The following is a 26,530-nucleotide window of genomic DNA, read 5'->3' as shown; positions in this document are numbered from 1 at the left end:
CATTGTAGTTCATCACTCGATAGAGGAGAACACGGTGTTGAGGTTAACGTTACACTACCATCATTAGAGTGAGAAGGATGCCTCATTTGAACATGGCTCCACACTTTGGAATATGCTTCATCATGCTCATATTTGCTTTGAAAGAATCCAAAAATTCACTACGAAGTTCCGTGAACAAGAGAGAATTGATCTCTGGCATACAACTTAGAGTGTCAGCCACCACATTGTATCAACCTTTACAGTACCTTAGCTTGGCATCATATTCCTGAAGAATCTTGGCCCACCTGGCTTTCCGACCCTTCAAATCCATTTGTTGTGTAAACCATTTGATGCTTTCATGGTCAAACACAATCTCAAACTGAGCACCATACAGATAATGCCGCCATGTTTTTAAGGCAGACATTATTGCATAGAGTTCGCGCTCATAAGCAGAGTAGTTCTGTTGAGCTGCATCAAGCTTCTTGCTTTCAAATGCAATTGGCCATCTGTCTTGTAGCAGGACTACTCCAATAGCACGGTCACTGGCATCCGTTTCCAAAACGAATGGTTTCAAAGGATCTACAATAGCTAGTATGGGAGCTATAGCTAATGCATCCTTGAGTGTATCGAAACTGTGTTGTTTAGCGGGTCCCCACTGAAAAGCTTTGCCTTTGCCTTTTAGTTGATCCGTCATGGGAAGAAAAATATTAGCATAGTTTTTAACGAACCTTCGGTAAAAACATGCAAATCCCAAAAAAAATCTGTAACTCTTTCATATTTTTAGGAGAAGGCCATTTCCGGATGGTATCCACTTTGGATTGATCCATATATAATCGATTAGCTGAAATAACATGCCCTAAAATAGTGAATTTCTTCTTTCAAAAAATCACACTTAGATTCCTTGGCATATAATTGGTTTGTTCGTAACAACTCGAACACCTGCCTGAGATGTTGTAAGTGTTCTTCTTCAAAAGCACTGTAAACTAGAATGTCATCGAGGAAAACGATGACAAAATTTGCCCAAGTACGGCTTCAAGACACTATCCATAAGTGTCATGAATATTGCGGGCGCATTGGTTAACCTGAAGGGCATCACCAAAAACTCATAGTGTCCAAACCTTGTTCGGAATGCAATTTTAGGGATATCAGCAAGTCGAATACGGACTTGGTGATAACCGTACCGCAAGTCTATTTTCGTAAAATGCGAGCATGAGTGAGTTTATCGAACAACTCATCCACTCGTGGCAATGGGTACTTGTTCTTAACCGTAATCGCATTTAAGCCATTGTAGTCTACGCACATGCGCATATTGCCATCTTTTTTCTTCACTAAAAGAATAGGAGAAGCCCATGGTGAAGAACTGGGTTGTATAAATCCTCTACTAAGGTAGTTAGCAAGCTGACTTTTCCACCTCAGTAGCTTCCGAATAACTATAACTCATACGGTAGGGCGGTTTACTAACAGGTTTACAGCCTGCAGCCACGTCGATGCTATGTTGCACCGATTGTGTCGGCGGTAATCCCGGTGGCAAATCATTAGGAAAAACATATTGAAATTCCTTTAATAATTTTTGTAACTCACTAGCAACATTTGCTTGTTTAGACTTAGCCATTGGTGGAAGAGATGAGAGAGAAGCATGCAACGTTGAGGAATGTTCAACAGATTCAATGTTAGAAAGAAAATGAGATAGTGAGTAACACAAGAAAACTTGATCTATTTCATTATCAAAAACGACCTACATAAGCTCAACTGTACAAATCAATGGTGAAGAAGGTACATCCTTCTCTCCTAACAACAACACATGTGCGCCATGGGACTCGAACATCAAGCTGTTGTGCTCATAGCTACGCTTCAGTGATGGTCCTAGGCTATGCAACCACTCCCTACCAAGAACCACATCTGCCCTTTCCATGTTCATAACCTGAATCCAAGCATGTGGAGTAACCTTGTACTTCCAACGGAACAGCTCGGCATTGAGTATCCCAGATTTCGGTATTATGTCCATTCATCATTGCTACCTTGTAGTGGTGGGTACTTGGAGTTTGAGGCAATTTGAGTTTTTTCACCAATCCATAATTGATGAAATTGTGAGTAGCATCGTCATCTACCAAGATGCGCACCTTGTGCCCTTGCAGATATCCGTGCATACGTACTAACTCATGTGGTCCAAAGGTTTGTTGCCACATGGAAGCTGTGAGACATCATTCATGCACCACCTTAGCGTGTGTTACTTCCACTGTAGAGAACCATGAGGAAGAATCAAGAACCGTGTGAACTACTGTCTCCTTGCCATGAGCATCAGATTTTCCCTTGGGACAATCCTTTTTGCCATGACCTCTTCCTAAACATTGAAAACATAATTTCTCTTTCTTAGCTTTATCAAAGTCCTCAGGAGAGAGAGGACCCCTGAACCCCTTGGGTTTTTTAGATGCATCTGAATTGGCAGCTATAAATTTCTTTTTATTGTGCCCATACTCATTGCGTGTATTACTATGTGTATTAGCAGGCATGTGACTATTATGTGCTTTGTTTTCATCTGGATCATTGTGAATATGTGCTTTCACTATGGCTTCCTCAAGTGTTTTAGGATCTTGGGTCTTGACGTACTTCTTAAGCTCTGGTGTCAGACCTCGTATAAACCCCCGTACTTGTTGAAAGGTATCTAAGCCTTCCAACTTGAGGATAACATCCCGATAGTGAGAGATATATTCAAGCAATGATGGGTATTTGTGCAAGGAACATGTGTCCCAAGCCGTCCAATTCCAATCTACCTCATTCGTAGGCAAAAAATCTTTGCTAAACATAGCTTCAAAAGCTGCCCAACTCTGTGGTATGATGTTCTTCTCCTTGAGAGACATCCACCATTTGTAGGCCTTGCCTTCTAGAGTTAAGCTCATTTGCAGAGCTCTGACTGCGTCTGGAGTACGTTGTAAGGCGTGAATTCCATCCCACTTGCTGAGAAAGATATTCTTTGCATCCTTATTGCGGTCTCAGTCTTCTCCCTTAAAAATTGGTGGTTTGGTGTTTTTCAACAATTCATCCACCTCTTTTGCAGTGAGAGTATGCAATGTATCAGCATTTGGGCCTTGCCCTAGATTAGAAGGGCCTTGCCATTGTGTAGCAATGTGCTCATGCATGTGCGTGTCAGCAGGACCCTTGGACTGCTGTTGCATTAATTGAATCACTAATGTGGATATCTTAGTGACATTTTCATTTAAAGCTTTAAAATTTTCATCCATGACTGTCATGCGTGTCTGAAGTGCACAAAATTCTTGAATATCGAGCAATTCGTAAGTGTCATCACCTGCCGTAGCATCGCGGGTACTCTCCTTGAGAGGATCCAGCCACGGGCCATCATTGGCAGGATCAGGCGTACTTTGTTCAAAATCAAATGTCATATTGATATCTGAATCCATGGCGACAAAGTGCGGTGCAAGGAATAGTTAGAAAAAATACCTGAGATTGAGAGCACTTGCAAAGTGTAATTAGCCTTGCTAATTCCATCAAAATCTCTTGTATCCCAGTGGAAACCGATCCAATTGTTCGTCGTATAGGGAATTCCGCAATTCCTTGGTAGCCGAATCAATTATACTTGCAATCGTTAATTGATTTTGAAAGGTAATTGTACTTTGAACTCCCGTCGGAATGCTTTTCTTAAATCTCTGAGTTTTTGCCGGTCATACGCAAAGAATTGGGTACTCAAAGTTTGTGCCCGGCCGTGTTGAGATGTCGCACCTTGTCGGACCTTGCCGAATCCGCACACAAGGGAGGGGGTGGGGTACCCCATGATGGGTACCGCCCCTTGTTCTTGAAAATAGGGTGTGGCCACTAACCCCCAAGGGGGTTGGGTGCCCTTGTAGTGTGAAAAAACGACCACGCAATGGCTATGGCCACTTACAGCAGCGCGCGAGCAAGGAAGGGGGCCATGATGGTCTCTGTAGTGAGCAAGGGACCTTGGCCCAGGGTCGTGAAATGCTCCCCCGCCTGGCGCAAAGCCGTAGAGCCCGCAAGGGACGAGTTTTGTGCAGGTCCACCATCTCGGCGGCTCCCTCTTGCAAGGGGGGGTTGCCCACGGCACTACTCCTTGTCGTCCTCCTCACAGGAGAGGTGTTCCACGGTTTGGTGACCCCGACATGCAACTTGCTCGTGCAAGTTTGTGTGGCTCCCCTCCTCCATGGCTGTGCCTTTCCCAAAAAAGAACCAAGCTCTTAATACCAATGTTAGACAAGGAGAACTAGAACCTAGGAGTCCACCACCCAACCACCCACTATATAGCAAAGCCCCTGGCCCTTTGCCCTAGTTGGACTCCCTTTTCACACTGCCTAGCCCGGCCTTGCCCTTGTCTAGTCTGGCCTTGCCGGTGTCCTGACACTATGCTGGACATAGAGGATTTGTTGCTACTTTTCAAAACTTATGTTGTCATAAAATCTAATGTTTAACCAACCCAAATGATTTTCAGATATTAAATTGATCATTTAATGTGGGAGAATAAACGGGAACAAGGGTTAAGATACAGACATGTGCTTATAGATCTATCTCAACACGGGGCCAATAGTAAAGGGGCCCAAATGAAAGATGGTCTATCAAAGAGCAAGGCTTACTAGTGGAGTATAAGACCTTAGGGTGAGCTTCATTGAAGACCTCCAATAATAAGTGTAAAAGTCCTTTGAACTTAGGTAAGCTAGGGTTGAGCTTAAGGTGGGAACCCGGCCCAAGCTTAAGGTGCTTGTCGTGCTTGATGACTAAGGTGCTTGAGGTGCCTGATGACTGAGATGCTTGAGATGCTTGAGGTGCTTGATGATTGAGATGCTTGAGGTGCTTGTCATGCTTGAGATGCTAGGGTTGTACTTGAAGTGAGAACCCAGCTCAAGCTTGAGGGGCTTAAGGGCCAAGCTTGTGGTGAGAACTAGGCCCAAGGTTGAGGGGCTTGAGGTGGCACAAAAGTCAAATCTAATCCCTACAAGAGGGGGTGAACCCTACAAGAGAGGGGATGAGAGAGAACACACACACACACACACTCACACAAGGCATGCTTGGTAGAAAGAAAGCAAAAGGGACACTTGTCAAGTTCCTCCTCATGGTGTGCCTGAAGCCTATTGGTTGGCCACCCAAGGGGTTCAATGATAAATTAGAAGATTTAATTAATTGTTTTTACATTTATCAAGTGCTCTCTCTCAAAGGGAAAGGGGGACACTTGTCCCAAGGCTATCCTTGTTACTGATTTATCTTCTGCTTGTGATTGGCTAGGCCTGGAGGGGTCCAATGAGCTTCAAACATGAGCTACAAGGGGGGGGGGGGGGGGGGGAGGGGGGGGGGGGGCGACCAAGGAAGCTAGGGGCTTGCTTAGGGGGTATACTCTCCCACACACACTCACACACACTCTCATTGTGTAAAGTGCAAAGTGCAAGAGCTCCCTCTCCTTCTCCAAGCAAGTAGAGAGGTTGAGAGCCTACACCAACACTCTGTTAAGTATGGAGCCTGATTTACCCTTGTAATTTTCTGTGGTAAAAGCGCACATTTGTAAGGCCCCCATTATGAGGAGAAGCCATCGTGCGTGAAGGAAAATCACTCGCCGGAAACCAAATTTTTCACGGCTAAAAATCAAGGGCAACTTTAGGGGCCCCCGAAACTTTTTTTTCCCTCGCCGGAATATTCCTTTGCACTGGAATATTATGGCCGGACGACGGCCGGAAAGTGGTCGGAAAACAACCGTCGGTTGGCCGGTGGTTGGAAGTCAATGGCCGGTGGCCGGTGGCCGAATTCAAAAGTGGACTTGTCTTCTCAAGGGCGGCCACACATGGGCGGATTGGAGGGTCCGATTTGGACTTATCTACACAAGGACGGCTACACATGGCTGCCTCTCATGAGAGAGGGCAGCCCTTTTAGCCCATAAAAAGGGGCCATTTCTACACGTCACAATTTTTATTGGCCTACTATGAGAACTGATGTTAAACAGTATGTTTCACTTGTTTAATTTGTCAACAGGTCAGAAATTGAAACTTTTACACCCTCTCCCTATTCTTGAAAAACCTTGGAAACATATTTCAATGGATTTGGTCACTTGATTTCCACTCACTGTTCACAAGCATGATATGATTTGGACTGTCATTGACCGTTTTTCTAAACAAGCATACTTCATTCCTTGTAGGAAAACACTCACATCACATCAAGCTGCACTTCTATTTCTTAAAGCTGTCTTTCCACATCATGGTTTGCCTAAAGTTAAAACATCTGATCGAGATTCCAAATTTTGTAATGCTTTTTGGACTATAATATTTTTGAAAATCTTAGAACAACACTTGATTTTACTTCTGCATTCCATCCTCAGTTCAATGGTCAAACGGAAGTCACTAATCACACTATCATTGACTTGTTAAATGCTTATGTTTTTTCTCAACCCAAAAAATGGGATGATTACCTGCATATTCTATAGTTTTCTTATAACAACACCACTCACACTGCCACATGTAAATTTCCATTTGAATTGTGTATGGTCATTCTCTGTCTACTCATGCTTCACGTCTTTCCGATGTTGTGCCTGCGGCTGATGATTTTACTGCTAATTTTCATGATATTTATACAAGTGTGCATTCTGCCATTAAACACTCACAAGAACTTTACACTAAGCATGGTAACAAGCACCGCAAAGCACACCAATTTAAAGAAGGTGATTATGTTATGCTTTGCATTGAAAAACTATGGATCAAAAGTGTTGATACTAATGTTTTTTTTAACTTGCTCCTTGTTTTTACGGCCCATTTAGAATTTTTGTTGTGATCAATGACGTTTCATTTCATTGAGACTTACCTTCACATTGGCACATTCATAATGCTTTCAATATTAGTCTTTTAAGACCTTTCAGAGGACCCCTACCTACATATCACATTTATGAGGATCCACCTTCACTTGTGGACCAAGAAGAACAACTCATCCCTGCACAAATAGTTGATCACGAGACCACCACCAAATGCACTGGCATGGTTTATAACCGCTATATTTTGACCTTCAAAGACCACCCTAGAGAGGATGCCAAGTGGATGCCTGAAAAAATTTCCCGCAACTTCCTTGACCTTCTCCACACTTTTGATCACTCATGGTCCACTTGATTTGTTGGTGAGCCAACTAAGGAACATTTGTTATCCTTGGTGGGAGGGATGTTACGAGACTGGGCACCCTCTTATTGCATGTGGTTAACTACAATTGAGATAATTGGCTTAATGGTTAATTATGTGCTATCTATTTGATTTTACTAACAGTGAGTACATGATGATTTGTAGATTGGAATTCTGGGAGGTGACGATGAGGGGCCGTCAAATAATAATCCTCTTAGTCATTTTATTCTAGAACAATATTTTAGATCTTTTATCAATAAGCCACTATGGCTGCTTTGTAATAGGACAGTGAGAACTCACTCTAAGAGGGTAATGCAATAAGTAGTGCGTTCCACTCATAACTAACGTGTGACTAAAGTGTAAAAGAGGAGCCTCCATTTTTTGACACCAAAAATAATATCAAATACCAAACTCCACAAGAGGTGCCATGGAGTTTGGAGTGCAATCATTAGTCTCTTCTTGTGTAGCCGCCCTAAATTTTTCCTTCCCTCTCTCTATAGTGTGTTACTCTATGTACTCCATGATTATGTCTACATCTCTTACACCCCTCTTACACTCTTCCCTTGTCAATTTATTCTCTTGCGTGTGTTTTCATAGTGTAGGTGTGTGTGAGTACTTGGTAATTGGAAGGGATGGTGAAAGGTTGACAAGCAGAGGTGCAAGCAAGACTGGGGATTGAAAGCAATTAATCATTCTTCCCATCTCCGCTTCCAACAAGTGTTGAGAATGTAGATGATGTATTCAATTTTCCTAGCTATGGAATGTGCCCAAATCACACTTTCATCAGTTTCTCAAATCACAATTTCTACTATCTTAGCAAGATGGAAACCAAAATGGCACAAAAAAATTACTATATCTAAAGATACCGTGTTTGATTTGAGTTTTGAGGCATAAATGTGGTATGAAGTATTTTGTTTTTGCTATGGCCAATGATGCCATAAGTATTTAGGTTTGAACTAAATTTCCAACATCTTTCTTTCCCATGGCTTTCCTTGTGATGACTTTGTGTAACTAAAGCACCAAAAACACTCACAATCCATCCCTAAGCTACCTAAAGGTCACCGGAAAGTCTTTTTACTTCTTGGGAGCTTTCAACATAGTAGTCCTCAAAATTCAATGCTCATATTCTCGAAGAGAGAAGTATTGAAGGACTATGTTGGCAAGGTGGGTTTTCTTTGACATACCTATTTACTATTTGGATTGTTTTTCTTAGCATAGTTTAGTTGGTCCTTTTGTGGTTTTCATTGAACCTTCTTTGTTATTTTTTGAGTGGTGACCAATAGTCTTTGGCTATTTATTGATGATTTTACATGTTCACCATGGGATTGAGGTAGCCGATTTGAATGTTACTTTTATAGAATCCGTGTGCTAATTTAAATATCTTTAATGGTATTATATATTGCTTGTAGTAGGCCTATGTTTTCACCTTAGTTTTTACCCAGTTTTAACTTTAGCGATCTCCAAATTTGCAAGAGTATCGACTTCTTTCCTTGGTACCCATGTCTGCTTCAGTTTTGGTGGCCCTGAAGGTGTTCTTGCTTGTTGGGCCATTGGCTCTTCTTGATGTGTGCATATAGTGTTGTCTCCTCTTTAGCATGGACTTGGGTTGTCTTTTCTTAGTAATAAAATTGAGGTGAATTTCCTTTTATTTTGGTATTTCAACGCTGTAAGCTTTGGCTTCAGGACCCATTTATTTGTGTTGTTAATGTAGTAACCTTGAACACCGATTGTCTTCTACTATAAGAGTACCCATCCAATGACTTTGCCATGTTGAGACGATCTAGAAGAGGATACCCAGATGAGGTTTAGTACATAGATGTTTCTTTTTAAGTTTTAAGCGCCATCTTTTGTTTAGTTTACATTTGATAGAAGGTCTTCTAAGATGGGTATTAAGCATGGTAGATCTTTTGGTGAGGTTGCTTTTGTTGAGGCTCTTTTGGTTGATGTGGAGGTGTTCACACTCTCTTGGATGGAGACTTTTGTTGTCTTTCATGGCTATAGCTACTTAGCTCCACTGTCTAGTATTGCCAAGGTTTTAATACCTTAATACTTAATTGGAAGAGTAGTATTTCCTTCTTCACCTCATAGGACCATCATCCACTTTATAGATGGAAATAGGTTGTGTGTCTCTTAGGCTTGACCATATTTCCTAGTTCATGTTTAAAGTTTGCCACAAGGGTTTTAAGTACCATTTTCTCAAGACTATTACCTACATCCTTCCATGCATGTGGCGACTCCATCAGAACTTCTTGCACATCTATATCCATTGCTTTTCTAGCTCCTCTGAACTGTGATAGCCACCTTTGTTATTGAGTTTGGTTGGTCTTTAGTTTTATTTGCTAAGCTTTCAACAAACCTTCTAATGGTTCAAAACTTTGGCTAGCAATACTAAACCACAGAACTTGCACTTTTTGGTTCTTTTGTTTCTTTTGGTTTTGTTACCATGTTTTTCTCACTAGGTTGTTGAGATTGGGATGGAGCTTCCCTGTTATGTCTTAATTTCTCTCTTGAGCCTTGGCTAGCTTAACTGTGAAAGCTTACTGTTCGTGCTCTCTATGGGATTTCAACCTAGTCTTTTGTTCTTTTTCATTAATTAAATTTGTCTTTTTTTACTTGACAAGCTGTGTCATCTTTCTTACCTTCCTCTTAGTTCTTTTGTGCTTGTGCTCTTGTAATTACCTTTAAATGAGCTACTTATCATTTCTTTGTACACTCAAATAATTAATCACATTGATTGGAGTTTGTTGTTTTGTTCACAATGTTGCTTAGGGAAGTTTAAGCTGAAGTGAGTACTTTCACATTCATCCATCAATTATGACAATATAATCCAATAGATAAACTTTAACTAGATTATCACCATCAAATTTATGACATGGTTGTGGCTCTTGATAAAGCCGTGTTGGTTAATGGTCTTGTTCTAGACCTCTGTTTGTAATGGACATATATGAGTTCTATGATTCATTGAATAATGTTCATCTTGAGGCTTACTAATGTATCCTATGGCCATCGAGTTATCAACTAGAAAAAATGAGTGTGACACTCATGAGTGAGACCCTACTTTGTGGTGGAGAATCAAAACCAAAAGCTCTCTTCTAAAGTATAGTGCAAGAAAGAGATGGTGATTGTTTAAGGAGACAACAATAAGCTTGCATGGATCTTTGTTAGGATTCCATGTGTAACAAAAGCCATAAATGCCCGTATCACTTGTAAGAAGCACACTATAATAAGATTTGAAACATTTGCTCTAAGGTGGAGAATCAAAACCAAAAGCTTTCTTTCAAAGTATAGTTCAAAAAAGAGACGGTGGTTGTTGAAGGAGACAACAATATGCTTGCATGGAACTATGCTAGGATTCCACGTGTAACAAAAGCCATAAAAGCTCAGAAAATCACTTGTGAGAAGCACAAGGTCAAAAGAAACATTTACTCTGCTATGGTGACTGAGTGGTGGCGGCGATTGAAGATCATCAAGTGCATGTTTGGTTGCAAGCGAAGTGCCTTTAGGTTGCTTCCACGTCGTTCCTAAGAAAAAGGGGTAAAGTCCAACAAACTGATTGGGTCCAAAAAGGAGTTTTGGCTCCTTGATGGGGTTGGAGGTTACACTATGTTCAAGAATATGGGACGTTTCACAAGCTTCATTGAAGAAAATTATTCAAATTATACACGATTTGGTATTCGATTTTGTACTTTTGATAAGCGGTTGGGAAGATTGTCATTTGAGGACTATTATTGTTAGCCATGGTATGGAACTGTTAAGTGTTGACTACGTGCTGTGCCAAAAATAAGGAAAGGTCGGCAGAAGAGGCGGCGAACAGCGGAGGGCAAGCACGCCCGTTTAATCGTACGACCGTGGAACAGCAGATGCGCCATACAGACCGCGAGGGAGAAGAGCCTGCAATCAGAGGCAGCCGCCTCTCCATCTCTTAATCTTAATAACCATAATTCGCCTACCAGCCTGCGTTTCTTTTTGAGAAGAATTAGGTTTTCCTACATGAGCAATAGCTGCAGAAATAGAGGAGCCAGCGATCAGCCTTCAAAACCCTAGCTTCGCCTTCAAACGTTTCTTTTAATTTTTTACTGTAGCGTTTAGGGTTTCTATATGCGATTGGAGTAGCAACCTGTTCTTCACGGGGCCCTCAGCGTCCTCGAGCTTTGCAGGTACATTGCGACGCCTTCTTCTTCGTCAAATTCTTGCAGCTATGGAATACACATGTCTCTGCTTCATCCTGCAAGTCGATCAGGGCATCAAGCTTTGAAATTGTCCGCTTTGCAGGGTGAAGTAGAAATGTGCTTTCCATAGCTGCTGCAGGGTTTTTCCGGCTGTTGGTTCGAAAGTTTAAACTGAACTTTGCTTTTGGGAAAGTTGTCGTGCGCGTCGAAGAAGAATGATTTTTACAATAAGGACATTCCAATTCCCATTGTTGGGAAGCTAGGTCTCATCCGAAAGACTAAAAGGCCCGCAGATCTGCTGTCGTTTTCTCAACGGAAGTCAGGCGAGAAAGCCGTCCTTTCCATCGTCTCGTGGCGGTCTTCTTTCTGCAGGAACGTTGAAAGCTATGGAAACCTTCTATGCCTTTCGCCATGGAAGCTTTGCTTTGGACAGCTAGGCAGCTAGGGGTTTCGCCGTCTCCAGAGCCTTTCGTCCGGTAAGCTTGTGTCGCTTTAGAATATTACGACCACTTCTCCGTGACTCTTTTGAGCCCCGCTTCTTTTCATTGCCATCGCTTCAGGGCCCATTGCCAGCCTTTTCTTTCGCCTTCCACATATGTCGGAAGCACTTTGCTCCTTCCCGCCTTACCGTCCTTCCGCACCAACCTCCACCATAGCGTCTACTGTCTCCATCTCTTTGCGTGCATATGTGGTCTTACTGTGTTGCTGCCTCCTCTTTTTCCCTCGATGGCCTTAGAACTCTTGCAGCTTTTACCTGATCACTTCCTGAATCCTGTGCCTGCAACGTTTGTTCTTTTCTTCTCTTGTTGAGTTTCTGAAGTGTCGTCAATTTTCTGAATTGGTCCAGTTCTTTCTACAGCTGTCATGGAGAAGGCCTCAGATGATGAAGGCGCTGCTTTAGATGACACCCCTCCTGATGATGCAAGTGAGGAAGGGTCTGAGTTTGTGGAGGTGGATCCATCTGGAAGATATGGTCGAGTGAGTTTCTGGCCTATCTGTGATCAAATATATTGAAGATAAACTTATTGTGTATGAGTCTGTCAGCATGCTGTATGATTCTCTTTTCAACCAATGCTGTCGTTTAGCTGTCATGGTCATTGATTTAAAGCTGAGTAGAAGTAGCCAAAGACGTTTATTTGGTGTAGTAGTATGGGAGCATGCTGTACGCGCACTAATTTAAGTAGCCTTAACGAAGTTACTAGCATCTGTATGGCAGCATGCCATGTGGGCCCCTTTAAACCAGCTTGTTATGATGGCGTTTTCCTTGTTGTGCAGTATAATGAAGTCTTGGGCAAGGGGGCCTACAAAACTGTGTATCCTTTTCCTTGTTTTGTTGTTACAATTTTTTTGTATTTACCCTTGTCAGTTATGTTTGCAACTCTTGTGCATTTTTTTCTTGACCTCGATACCAGATACAAGGCTTTTGATGACCTAGATGGAATTGAAGTTGCTTGGAATCAAGTGAAGATTCACGATGTGCTACATAATGCTGGAGACATTGATCGCCTGTATTCTGAGCTGCATCTTTTAAAGACTTTGAAACACAAAAACATAATCAAGTTTTACACTTCCTGGGTTGACACTCGTACCAGAAATGTGAATTTCATCACAGAAATTTTCACTTCAGGAACTCTGAGACAGTGAGTATGATGAGAGGCATCCTTGTGAAATTGTTTTGTCAACTATTTTGTTATCGGCTACAGTCTTGATTATTTTCTATTTCTCTGCAGATATTGTAAAAAACATAAATTTGTGAAGTTGAGAGCCATAAAAAATTGGTCTCGCCAGATTTTAAGGGGTCTGGTCTTTTTGCATAGTCGAGATCCTCCCATCATACATCGCGATTTGAAGTGTGACAACATTTTTATAAATGGAAACAATGGAGAGGTCAAAATTGGGGACCTTGGTCTGGCAACTATCTTGCGTCAAGCACCCGCAGCACAGAGTGTAATTGGTAATGTAGTTACGGGACCAGTTTTTGGTAGCTTGAAAGTTTGGGGTGCTTGGATTTCTACTGAAAGGCCACTCTGCTGTCCGTACAGGCACTCCAGAGTTTATGGCTCCTGAGCTGTATGAGGAGCATTATAATGAGCTTGTGGACGTCTATTCATTTGGTATGTGCTTGCTGGAGATGCTTACCTCTGAGTACCCTTACAGTGAATGTACAAATGCTGCACAGATCTACAGGAAAGTTACAATGGTATGTAACAGATTGTTTAGTTTTTGTGCTGGTGATGTAGCAAAATCTTTCCAAATAAACAGAAAACAAGATGGTTTTTCAGTGATGGGCATCTACAATTCACTGCTATGGTTTGTTTATACAGGGGAAAAGACCAGCGGCATTAGGGAAAATCAAAGATCGAGGATCTAAGGAGTTTGTAGAAAAGTGTCTAGCTACTGCATCACAAAGGCTTCATGCAAGAGAGCTTCTTATGGATCCCTTTCTTCGCAGCGATGAGGATCTTGAGTTGCAGGAGTTAAGCATTAATGGAAGTGCCAACTTTCTTGGAGGTGCACGGATCCTTGATCCCATTCCTGAGCATACATACTTCATGGCAGCAGACTGTCATCTATTTGGTCAAAAGTATGATGAAATTGCACCGAAATTTTTATCAGCAAGTGAAGGGTCTCCAAGGCTTGATACTTCCTCTACTGGAAGGCTTTCTTTGTCGGATACTCAAAGCCCAAAGGATGGGATGAGAAGCTGTAAGGATTTTAGAATAAAAGGTAGAAAGCAAGATGATAAGAAAGTTCTTGTAAGAATCCGAATTGCGAGTTCAGGAGGTAACTCTAGCTCGTTTAGACACTAATTTTTAAATCAAATCTGTTACAGCCATGTCTTGTCTCAGAGAGCCACTTACTTCTTCTGCAGGTGAAGTTCGAATCATACAGTTTGATTTTGATGTGGATGCTGATACAGCAATGTCTGTTGCAAGTGAGATGGTGGCAGAGCTCGACTTATCTGACCAAGATGTCACGACAATTGCAGACATGATCGACAGTGAAATTTTGGCCTTGATTCCAGATTGGAAACCTGGGTTGGCGTTTGATGATGCAATAGATAACGATGTCAGTAAGGAGCAAAAGGAACTTGTGCTAGACCCTCCAGTTGTGCAAGATGAGAGAGATGATGGGTTGCCTGTTAGCACTCCTGGCATGACAGTAGGCCCGCCAGATGATTCACAGTTGGCATCTGGCCCGACATATGGCAGGTTTGAAGAAGTTGGCTGCAACATAAATAGCTCCGATCAGCAGCAACAGGATTCTGATGGTTTGGAGCTTTTCAGTGATTTCTCTGCTGATTCTGGATCTGATTTCTCTCTGGATGCTCAGTCAGGTTCTGAAGTGGGTGTAGATAATGATGTGACCACGCACAGTCTGGAGTTTGTTGAGACTGAGGCAAAGTTGGACTCACTGCCTTGGAGACAATCAGGAGTTGATGAAGTAGAATTCAAGGAAGGACATTTTATGCGCCTAGGTTCTGATGAGAAGCTTGATGATTCAGAAGTCTTAAGGCTAATAATGCAGCAGGAGGAGGAGCTTCAAATGCTGCGGACAAAACATGAAGAGGCAATTTCTGACTTAAAAATGCGGATCACTCAGGATGCTACACTGAGGATAGACAAAGCTGCACCAAAAGATTCTTCAATATGTAAGATATCTGGGGAAGTATTGCAGATGTCCAGAAGCCAAGATGAATCTCAGCCGGATGCCGAGTCAGAAATATGTGTTCATGGGGCTGAAACTGCGTGTTTCAGCACTAGCATCTCAAATGGGTCACTTGCTGCTGTTAATGCATCAGAGCAAATTTCATTTGCATCATCATTACAAGTGGAATGTGCTTCTATGGATTCAGTTTCCAATTCTGACTATGTCAAGGGAAGCCGTGACATGCTTGCAAGTGAGACACAAGCAAGCATGTCAAATGAACCTCTGACGGCCCAAAGCAAAAAATTGGGTGATGAGGAGGAACATGCTCTGAGCAAGGTTTCTATTGTCACGGATGATGAGTCCAAGGGGGCACCAAACAATACCGCTTCGGCTGGGATGGTGGAAACAAAATCTACTGCTGGCCTTGATAAGGGTGCCCAAGTTTCTAAAGCTACAGCAGAGGTTATCAGCTTAGAGAGCAGATCACTGCCTCCTATTCATGAGGATGTCAAACAAGGGTTGACAACCTTAACCAAACGAGAATCATATTTGGAATTGTATAAAGTATCAAACAGCAAGGATAAGGTATCCAGCTCAAAATCATCAGAATCTCTTGGTACATTGGACGGAGCTTCGAAAATGGCAGTTCCTAAGGATGCGAATCAGGAACAGCTGAAGAGAATGGCTGAGTTTGCAGACAAAATGATAAACAATCTTTCCCAATCAAATAGTAAGTACATTGGCACTGCTTTGGTAAAAAATGTCAATCTACAAAATGGACAACAAGGTGTTACATGTAAGAGCCATGGTGGAACAACCATTCAGAGTGGTCAGCATTCCAAAAGTGTTGCTGGTGCTACAATTCAGAACGGCCAGCATAGTTCAGCTGTTAAGACCCTTGCAAGTGTAGCAGCGCAGAACAGTCAGCAGGGTGTTATCATGAAGAATGCTGCTAGTGCTGTGATTCAAAACAGCACAGTTAAACACCTTTCCAGTGCTACTATGTGTAATGGTCAGCAAGCTGTTAGTATGAAAAGTTCTATTCAAACCAGTCAACAAGGTACAAATGGAAAGGGTCTTTCTGCTGCTATGTCTCAAAATGGGCAGCAAAGTGTTCTTCCCAGAAACCTTACCAGCATCCCTGTGCAAGCGCGACATCCAGTTTCTTCTGCCAACATTAATCTTGGTGGAACTCTTCAAAGCGGTACCCCAGCTAAAATTATTACCAGTGGGAATGCCCAAGCTGGACAGCAGGTGTCGACTGCGGGACAAGCTAGACAGCAGCCTACACCAACGGAAACTACCAGAGCTTGACAAAATCAGACAGTTTTTCACTGAAATTTAAGCTGTTGGTGGGGATGCTTTTCAAGCTTGCGGCAGATGAGTTTTTGCAGAACGCCATTAGTAGTTTTTATTGATTTTTGTACATAATTTTTCTGGGGGCTCTTAGGTATGTGGGATCCCTTTGCTTCCTGTGTGGTGAAGGCTCAGATTCGGGTTTTCCATTCCGTCCCCACGCGTTTTGTACCTAGGTTATACGAGTGCTTTTGAGAGCATGGCAGTATTGCCTTGTAAATTGATTGTTTCCATATTGTGTCTGAGTAGTGCTTTCAGATATCTTAAAGTAATGGTACACCTGCATGAGTTTGCAATTTGGAATCTATTCAAGAATGTCTTTCAATCTTTGGAAGCTGTTTCTTTGATTGAGAATGAGGCTACTAGAAAGTATACAGTTGCGCCAAGGAGTTAGTGTATGTATGGTATTATGATCAACGTTTTTTACTCGAAGAGCGTTTTCTGTCTAGATTGTAGCGCCAATTGGTATTTAAGGTTGTGTCCAATAGAAAGTAGACAGTTGCGCCAAGGTGTTAGCGAGTTTGTTTGGTAATGATTTTTTTACTTGAAGAGTCTATTCTGTCTAGATTGTAGCGACAATTGGTATTTAAGCTTGTGTCCTGGTTAGGTGTTGGGATGGACTTGATGGACCATGACCTCTGCTTTGAAGGCTCAAAAACAATTGAAGGACTTGATATTAGTTTGAGGTCAGTGTAACTAAGATTTTTGGCTATTTTCATATGTTAGTTTGGCAATTGTTAGAGAGAAATTAATTCAAAATGATCAACAAGTATGCTTGACTTTTTGAGATCTGTGTTTGACTCTTTGAGATCTGGTCACGTTAGGGCAATTAAGATTGTGGACAAGGGCTTTACTTGCCGATAGTCTTGTAAGATGAACTCCCAATCTTCCTGAAGAAGAATGACTCCAACTTCAAATCCTCCCATCTTGTTTCTGGCAGGATATTGAGCATTGATGCCTCCGTGAGAGTCAGTTTCCTTTGACGAGCCATGAATAAGGGCACCTTTTATGGTAGTATCTCATTACAAAAATCCACTCAATCTATTGGGGTACGTAAGGAGCTACCTTGTTCTTGAGCTTCCTCAATATTTTGGTCATCATTTGTCTTCTTGTGATATAGTGGCACAACAGCCACTTGGCTATGATCATGTGACAAATTTGATAAGTAGCAAGGTTTGAAAAGACAATATCCAGAGTCAATTACACGTGAAGACTCAATTTGAATTTTTCTTACATGGAGGATATCGTCAATATCTTCATTCACAAGAGTATGTGTGTAATCTTCCAAATGTCTTCGGAAGGCACCATGAATACATTCTAGTATAGGTACAAGTTTTTATCTATGTGCATCCATGCTTAAAAGACTTTCGAGTGATTTGCAAACCAAGCTAGAATCCTCTTTACACGACAAGAAGTCAATTAGCCAAAGATAAAATATTAGTCAATTTCAAGCCTGTAACAAAATAATTGATGGTTTATATACTCATATAATTATAGAGGATCCTTTCAAGCTCTCTCTGCCCATACAAGAGATCTTCTCTTCTCTTATAATGCCATTTGGTGATAAATACTTGAATTTGACATGCTTTGTGGAAACTTTTCTTTTTTGACATGGCATCCTTCAATACCAAGTTGAGATGCAATGACAAACACAAGCATATCTACATAAGTCAGATTTGCATTGGATAGCAAAATACCCCCAAAATTCCCTTTTTTTGTCTTAGGTACACTTAGACCGGTACAACTAATCTATCACCTCTCCCACACATTCCCCCTCCCATAGTCGTCTCTCACATCCTTCGCTCTCTTCTTCAATTCGATTTATTTCGATTTGTAAGGTTTTGATAAGTGTGATAACATAGCCCTTTATAAATCCTACATGTTCTATTTCTGCTTATCTTGAATATTTGGTCACTTACCTCAAATGAGTTGGTGTGATCAGCTTAGGAGGTGGGACTATCGTCCCAACTTAATCATCAAGGATACTATTGATAGTGCGATTTATGGCTCTTTCAACGATTCCTTTGTAGACACAGGGAATCCCACGGCCCTCTCTTTGATTTAAGTGCTTTAGAAAGGTGAGGGTCTCTAGTATGTAACCTATCCCTTGTTCAATAATATCAAGAAGGCCAAGCTGCCGTCCCTTCAACTGGCAGCTCACTCAATATAATATGCCTTTCCCCTTTGATGATTTGCCCAGCATATTAGCAGCAAGAACGTCTCCCTTTTGAGGCTCATCGGCTTTCCTGCTAGTTTAATGGTGGAGACCTCTAAGTGACTGTTGTGCCAATATGCCACGAGAAGACTGATGATAACCAAAGTATTGAGGAAGTTCAGGAAGAACACGTGATTGAAGGTACCTCCACACATACCCTAATTCCCAAAGAGATACTGGAAAGATCTAGGGATGTTGTTTTGGCCAAAATGAAAGAGTTGATTTGAGTGGACTTTGTTAACGAGATGTTTGCCCTAAAAGGCACTCTTATTCATGGCACGTCAAAGAAAAACCCAACCTACTTTCAAGGAGGCATAGCTGCCCAATATCTTTCCACAAACAAGATGGGAGGCTTTAAAGCTGGAGTCATTCTTCTTTACCAACATTTGGAGCTCAACTTACAAGACTGTCAGGTAAAGCCCTTGTCCACAACCTTGAATGCCCTAATGTCACGAGGTCTCAACGAGTCAAACGTACTTGTTGATCATTTTGAATATATTTATATCTCACAATTGTCTAGACTAACATACAAAAATAGCCAAGAATCTTAGTTACACCGACCTCAAATTGGAAACTATTGTCTTTCAATTGTTTTTGGGCTTTCAAAGCGGAGGTCACTATCCATCAAGTCCATCCATCACCTAACCAAGACATAAGCTTAAATATCAATTGTTGCTACAATCTAGATAGAAAGGCTCTTTGTATCATCATACCAGACATAAACTCGCTAACACCTTGGCGCAATTGTCTACTTTCTAGTAGAGCCGATGTCAAAAAACTCAGAGTTTTTGTAGTAGCATCATTCTCAATCAAAGAAACAACTTTCAAAGATTGAAAGGCATTCTTGAATAGATTACAACTTCAAAACTCATGGAGGTGTTCCATTAAAACTTTGTACAAAAATCAACCCTCATCTATCACTCCTATGATATTGCCGCCATCCCCATCTCCTTGAGCCCTGTGCTCTTTGCTACCCCACCGAGAGAGAGAGAGAGAGAGAGAGAGAGAGAGAGAGAGAGAGAGGGAGAGAGGTGCTTGCACACTGACGTAGATAGTACACAATTAGTCTTAGCACTGACAAAAACATGATATGTGTCGAAGAATTTAGTTTATTAATGAGTACTCTATTGGTAATAATCTCCTTGTGTTTTATTCAAGAATGCCACAACATGGAGCCCTAGAATCTAGAAACTTTAGAATATACCTATGATTGTCAAGTTAGATATGGAATAAATAGGTTAGAGCTCTTCTTCTTCTCTTCTCTTTTTGTTTGCAAAAGTCACAATGGTGAGTTAAATTATATTAATAAACCCAAAAAATTACAAATTCCCGCCATGCTCATGGCGAGGCATGACATCTTCAAAGGCTCATAGATACATCGGCTGACAGGGGAGCCACCCCACGATAATGGATGAGCCCATCCGTCATTGCGACACCCATGGTAAGGTTCCATTTTTTAGAGCTCCTCTTCTTTTCACAAAATCAAAGCATCACGAAACTTTTAAGAACAAAGTGAGCTAATTAATTGGAACAAGATGATGCTATTGGCTTGAGTTCCCCAATCCATTCTCCTTACATTCACATTGTCATTGTAGAAACACTATAATTACGCCCCGGCTCTCAGCACTAAGTAACACGGCAATGAAGCCCTAGCCATGGGATCTACGGAGGGGAACTACAAGCGAAAATCGTTAGATGCGCAACGTCGTCCGATTTTTGAAAAGTAAACTAGGATAACATTAGTAAACTAAGACATGGGGGGTTGGGGGGGGGGATTGTGGATGTCCGAGTTTATTTACAAGGCTTTTGTTTGCCCCTATGATCATATGATGCACACAGACAGGGTGGTTATGCTATCAACCTCGTTAGTAGTGACAAGTGCAAGCGCAAAACGGACCCCGACGGCCTCTACGCCAAGACCGTGCACGTTGAACTTGTCACGGGAAGTGAACAGGGGGCACCACCTAGCTTTGAGCGGCTAGGACGCGGATAGTAGTGATTAAAGTAACAGTAATACTGCATATCGGGGGGAGAGAGAGAGAGAGAGAGAGAGAGAGAGAGAGAGAGAGAGAGAGAGAGAGAGAGAGATGATGAAAACCCCTCGGGATGTTAGGCCAATCTTGATTCAAAGTGGTATTTACAAAAAACTCAGTTTTGACGAGATGGAAACCGTAGAGAGAGAGAGAGAGAGAGAGAGAGAGAGAGAGAGAGAGAGAGAGAGAGAGAGAGAGAGAGAGAGAGAGAGAGAGAGACTATAGTACGTTCTCTAGGGAGAATTTCATATACACGGAGATTCTACTCTTGTGTGTGGTGACCCTTGGAGTCAGGGTGTGTGAATGCCTTCCTTCTCAAAAGCTGACTCCCAAGTGCTGCCCCCCAACAAGAGCTGCCAAGTCCCCCTTGATAGTGATCTCTAACTGTTCTTTTATAGGTGCAGGCTGCATTAGTTTAGGATAATTTGATTAGGTTAGGGCCTTAATTAGGAAAGACAAAGCAAGGAGCCAGGTCCCAAATGGTTGACCCTTGCTTTGTTTTATGAGAACTTTAAAATGATATCTCGTAGGTGGGCCTTTCTGACTATCACCTAGAGAGAGGTGGCAATATAAAATTGGTTTTTATACAAGGTTTTTGGCTTGAAAACAGAAAAGTAGATTACCCTACGGATGTTTACTGCGAAGATGCGTCGTGGACAAGATGCTGATGAATGCGGGCTCTGCTGGTGCGTCGATGTAGCACGCTGGTCACTTTCAGGGCCGGTCGGGACATCCCTTCGGTGTCATTTCTTGATTTGTCTCGTTGTCGTCGCATGATTTTTGTCTTTCTTCTTTTTGTTGTTTGGGCGTTGATGTTGGTATTTCTCTGGTCCTCTTCTTATTGTGCCTGCACATGGTGTGCGTGTGTTTGTTTGATTGTGTGCGTGTGCGTGAGTGTGTATGGTAAGAGAGAGAGGGGCGTCATTTACTGAACTGAGAGAGAGAGAGATGGTGAGAGAGCGAGGGATGGATAGGTTTGCGTGAGGATGTGTGTATGGGGTTGTGTGTGTGGGAGGGAGAGAGAGAGAGAGAGAGAGAGAGAGAGAGAGAGAGAGAGAGAGAGAGAGAGAGAGAGAGAGAGAGAGAGAGATAGATAGATAGTTCTATTATCGTCCTGGGAGGTCAAATATGACCTATGGGACCAAATGAACATGTCACGTGGTGTGAGTGGAGTTCATAAGTGACTCTCGATGCTCAAAAATGGCTGAAATGAGCGTCGCAATAGAGAGTCCACATCGTGGTTGGGAGAGGAAGGTATGTAGGGAGAGCTCATGGCTGAATATATGGGGAAAAGAGGACCTAATGTGGTCAAAAGCTGAGCACTCAAGTAGTGTGTGGTACTCACTCTCTCGCACTTGACGAGGGCATAAGGTGCAAAGTCGATGACACTCCTCTCCAGTGCCCCAACGTCCTGTCTCGCAGCGTAGAGAATGGGAGCTAAGACGAATGGAGGCAATGGTGCGGATCGCACTCAACGGGATGGGCTCAAGGATGTAGGAATGGGTTCGGTTACCTCGTTCCAAGAAGAAGAGAGATTTGTAGTTTGGGGCAACATGTGTGGTGTAATGGCTGAAGCGAGAACCTCCGGATTTCTCCCAAGCCATGATACATTGGCGTTGTAAGAAGGCCTCATTAACTTGGGAGTCGATCGACGCATCCTTGACCAAGTGACATGCATCCCATCTTCCAAACCATTTCTTGATATCAAGCATCCACCCCGAACTTAGTATTTTGCTCTTGCATGTCTTTTGAACCTTTTGACTTGCTTCATATGAGAGAGAGATTTTTCTTTAACATGCTGAACGATAGGAAAGGAGAGAGAGAGAGAGAGAGAGAGAGAGAGAGAGAGAGCGTGAGTGAGCGAGAGGGATGGAGAGGGTGAGAGAGGGAGTTTATGTGTGTGTGTGTGTAAATGACGAGAGAGAGAGAGAGAGAGAGAGAGAGAGAGAGAGAGAGAGAGAGAGAGAGAGAGAGAGAGAGAGAGAGAGAGAGGCTTTCTGATGCTGCTCGACCGACTCTTGAAAGGGGGGAGAGAGAGAGAGAGCAAGAGAGAGCGGGAGGGGAGAGAGAGGCCGAGGGAGTGTGTGTGTGTGACGGGTGTTGAGAGAGAGAGAGAGAGAGAGAGAGAGAGAGAGAGAGAGAGAGAGAGAGAGAGAGAGAGAGAGAGAGAGACTTTTCCGTGCCTCGCTGTTGCCGACAAGAAGAGAAAGAGGAAGCGAGAGTCAACGAGAGAGGGAGGGAGGGAGACAGTGAGCGAGAGATGGGGAGAGAGGGGGGGAGAGTGTGTGTTTGGTGGGTGTTGTGTGTGTGTGTGAGAGAGATAGATAGATAGATAGATAGATTTTATTATCGTCCTCGGAGGTCAAATATGACCTATGGGACCAAAGTTACATGTGATGTAGTATGTGTATGGCTGATGAGTGACTCTCGATGCTCCAAAATTGTAGTGATGAGAGTCGCAATGGAGAGTCCACACTTTGGCTGGGAGAGGAAAGTGTGTAGGTCTAAGTTATGGCTGAAAATGTGAGAGAAGCAAGTTCGGATGTGATCAAAAGCTGAGCACTCTAGTAGTGTGTGGTACTCAGACTCTCGAACTTGCAGTGAGCATAATGTGCACAATCGATTTGACTCTTCTCCATTGCCCCAACGCCCTATCTCGCATCGAAGGAAATGGGAGCTAAGTCGAATTGCTGCGATAGTGCGTATCGCGGACAAGGGAATAGGCTCAAGCATGTAAGTGTGAGTACGGTTTCCTCTCTCAGCGAAGAACATGGTTTTGTAGTTGGGGGCAATATAGGTGGTGTAATGTATGAAGCGTGACCCACCGGATTTCTCCCAAGCCGTAATACATTGGCATTGTAGAAAAGCTTCATTCACTTGAGAGTCAATTGAAGCATCATGTAGCAAGTGTAATGCATCCCATCTCCCAAACCACTTCTTTATGTCTTGCATCCATCCCGTGCTGAAGATCTTGCTTTTATGCGTCTTTTGAACTTTTTTGCTTGCTTCCCATGCAATTGTAGGAAGTCGATGTGAAGGGTTTTGACGCATCTTTATCATGTACTCCACAACCCTTTCCATGCCCATAACCTCAATTGGAAGAGATCCCGACTCAAGAAGTAGGAGCATATATGGTGTTTGTGTCTTAACTTGGAGAAAGTTTGTAAGAAAACGCTTTTGGACATTCTCAAACTCTTTCCAAGTAGACTTTGAGATGCTCCCGCCCCACACTAAAAGAAGAACCGGTGTCACCAATGCATCAAAAAGATACTTCTTGAGAACCCAACACTTGATGTTTCCCGCATTACACATGTTCTCAAATGCATAATATGCTCTCTTTCCCGCTTCCAAACGACGCATAGCACATTCATGCCACTTGTGATTGGATGGAACCTCAAGGCCAAGGTACTTAAAGCTCTCAACAACTTCAAGTGTCTCGTTGTTGTACACAATGCATGACTTCTCCTTATGGTTGGTTTTCACAAGCATAACCTTTGTTTTGGATTCATTTACAATCAGCCCACTATGCAAGCAAAAGTTCTTAAGGACAACCATAAGCTTTTGTGCATCTTCTAAAGTGTGTGCTAGAAGCACTACATCATCCGCATACAACAAAAGCATGATTACCGCATTGCAAATAGTGACCTCTTCAATGCCTTCTTCTTGCATAAAGTCAAGTACCATTTGTTCCAATTGATCGATGCATAGACCAAAGAGAGTTGGTGACAATGGACATCCTTGTTTAACCCCAATAGTGCTTACAAAAATTTCTGAAATTTCTCTTCCCATGCGCAATTGACAAATCACCTTCTCATAGATTCGAGAAACCGCAAGCATAAACTCACTTGGCACTTGGAGTTCTTCCATCCTTCTCCACAAATTGTTACGTGGAATCATATCAAAGGCTTTCTTAAAGTCCACAAAACAACAATACAATCGCTTGCCTTTCAACCGACTTTCCTCCATGAGAACACGAAGAGTGACAAGATGATCAATGGTGCTATGGCATCGATGAAAACCCGCTTGTCCCTTTGCACGCTTGTCATTCTCTTCAGCCCAATCACTCAATTTCATCTCCATTATGCTCCCAAACAACTTTGCCATAAGAGACCCAATCATTATAGTCCGGTAGTTGCTTACATTCTTTACATCCCCTCCTTTATGCAAAGGCTTAACCCAATTAGTACTCCAATCATAAGGCATACCATGTTGAAGTGCAAGGTTGAACATATCACACATCTACTCATGGGTAAAATCTCCCGTCCATTTGATCATCTCCGGCTTGATACCTTGAAGATCTCCCGCTTTGCAAGTGGCCAACTTTTCAAGCCCACCGCATACATCCTCAATAGTAAAAAAAGACGGCATACATGGGAGTGAACCATAAAATGGCATTTTGCCAGTATTTTCTTGCTCATATAATTGCCTACAATGTGTGTACATATCCACTAGACTCAAGTTACCAAAATTCTCAACCCGCTTGCCTCTCAAGTTTCTCCAAAATCTTCCACATGCATGTGCCTTTTCTTGGACTTGAAATTCTTGTTGCTTTACTTCCCATCTTCTTCTCTTCTTTTGAATCAATGCCTTGTATGTATGCAAATGACTTTGATAGTTGTCTTTGTCCATAGTTGCATCAAGCTTTATCAAGGACTTTCGAGCATCTTGACATTCTTTATCAAACCACCTTTTGCGTGATCTATCTTTGTTGATACCATGGAGATGCTTTATGGCATAGCATTCTTCCGCACAAGAACAAATAGCTTTCTTGAAAGCTTCCCATTTAGTTTCCAATGGTGCATCACATTGAAGCTTTGTCATCCATAATTTTTGCTCAACCATTTCAATGTACATTGGTGCCCGTTTGAAATCCATACATAGTGATAACTTCTCTTTCCTTTGGCTGAGATTATCATACTTAGTTGCTTCTCCACATGAAAGGTCAATACATAAGGTGCGATGGTCGGATTCCGGGGTCCATTGACCAAACATAAAACTCTTTATGCGATACATGATGGCTTCAGAGAGTAGCATATAGTCAATCACACTATCCCCATTATGTCTCCTACATGTAAATCCATTGGTTCCACTCCACAAAGATACACCATTGGCAATGAGCATACCCGTGCTATTAAACATGTGTAAAAGTAACTTTCCATAGTGATCCGGCTCTTTCTCATCCATTGAAGTACGATCATACAAGTGAACTTCCTCCAACTCCCTTGAAATGTATGGCATATCAAATTGTTGAGTATCATGTTGCAATGTTTTTGTGCGAGCATTCATATCCCCAAATACAATAACATCACCTTCACCTTTGAAATAAGCAATGTCCTCTTCCAAATCAGAAAATGGTTTATCTCTATCCATGCAAGCATAAAAGGGAGAATCGTGATGAGGAATGTAGCAACCGGCTACAAAAATGGGTGCTCTTTTTGGTGTCATAATTTTCAGCCATACATAACGTTTGTACTTGTCATCTTTCACAACTGATACAAAATCTTCCAATCCTTTCTTAACCATACATGCTAACCCTCCTTGTCCTCTTCGTTGCTTGAGATTCTTTGACCACATCAATGAATGTACATTGTAATCCTCCAAGCCGTTAATCCTTTGTGTATCATGCTCCCAAGTTTCAACAAGAAGTACAACATCGGCTTTGCTTGTTAGTTCATCAATGCCAACCCCCGCATTCCATGGGTATCCATTACAATTCCAAAAGCATATTTTCAATTGTAACTCGGTCTCATAGGTCACGCATCCCTATTTGCTTGAGAGACTTGCCTCCTCCTTGGGCACATTTTCTTCATGAGAGATCTCCTTGTTTTTATTATTCTTTTCCTCATATGCCTTGCGACGCATATTTTGTTGCTTAATAGTGCGATCTTCACATACAAAACATTTTGTATCCCTCAAATAGATCCAACTATTATCAAGGATAATCTTTCGCTTGGTCTCATCCGGCATGGTGCATACAATTGACCGTTCTCCCGAGCGAGGAGGTCCTTGCTTCCC

General features: G+C 42.2%; 1 protein-coding gene across 1 annotated transcript; it reads left to right on the top strand.

Annotated features, from left to right (window-relative positions):
* The first annotated feature begins 11,596 nt into the window (after positions 1-11,596).
* LOC147457474 (uncharacterized) lies at positions 11,597-16,572 on the top strand. Its single transcript, XM_086512353.1, has 8 exons — positions 11,597-11,736; positions 12,120-12,238; positions 12,536-12,573; positions 12,673-12,900; positions 12,991-13,214; positions 13,303-13,460; positions 13,585-14,044; positions 14,133-16,572. The coding sequence occupies exons 2-8, from the start codon at positions 12,125-12,127 to the stop codon at positions 16,223-16,225; spliced, it is 3,315 nt and encodes a 1,104-aa protein (XP_086368479.1). The 5' UTR covers positions 11,597-11,736; positions 12,120-12,124; the 3' UTR covers positions 16,226-16,572.
* The last annotated feature ends 9,958 nt before the right edge of the window (positions 16,573-26,530 follow it).

This window comes from Adiantum capillus-veneris, chromosome 5 (assembly GCF_014529385.1).
Source record: "Adiantum capillus-veneris isolate H3 chromosome 5, ASM1452938v2, whole genome shotgun sequence".
NCBI lineage: Eukaryota > Viridiplantae > Streptophyta > Polypodiopsida > Polypodiales > Pteridaceae > Adiantum > Adiantum capillus-veneris.
Note: the sequence above shows the minus strand (reverse complement) of the source record. Positions and strands in the feature narration are given on the sequence as shown.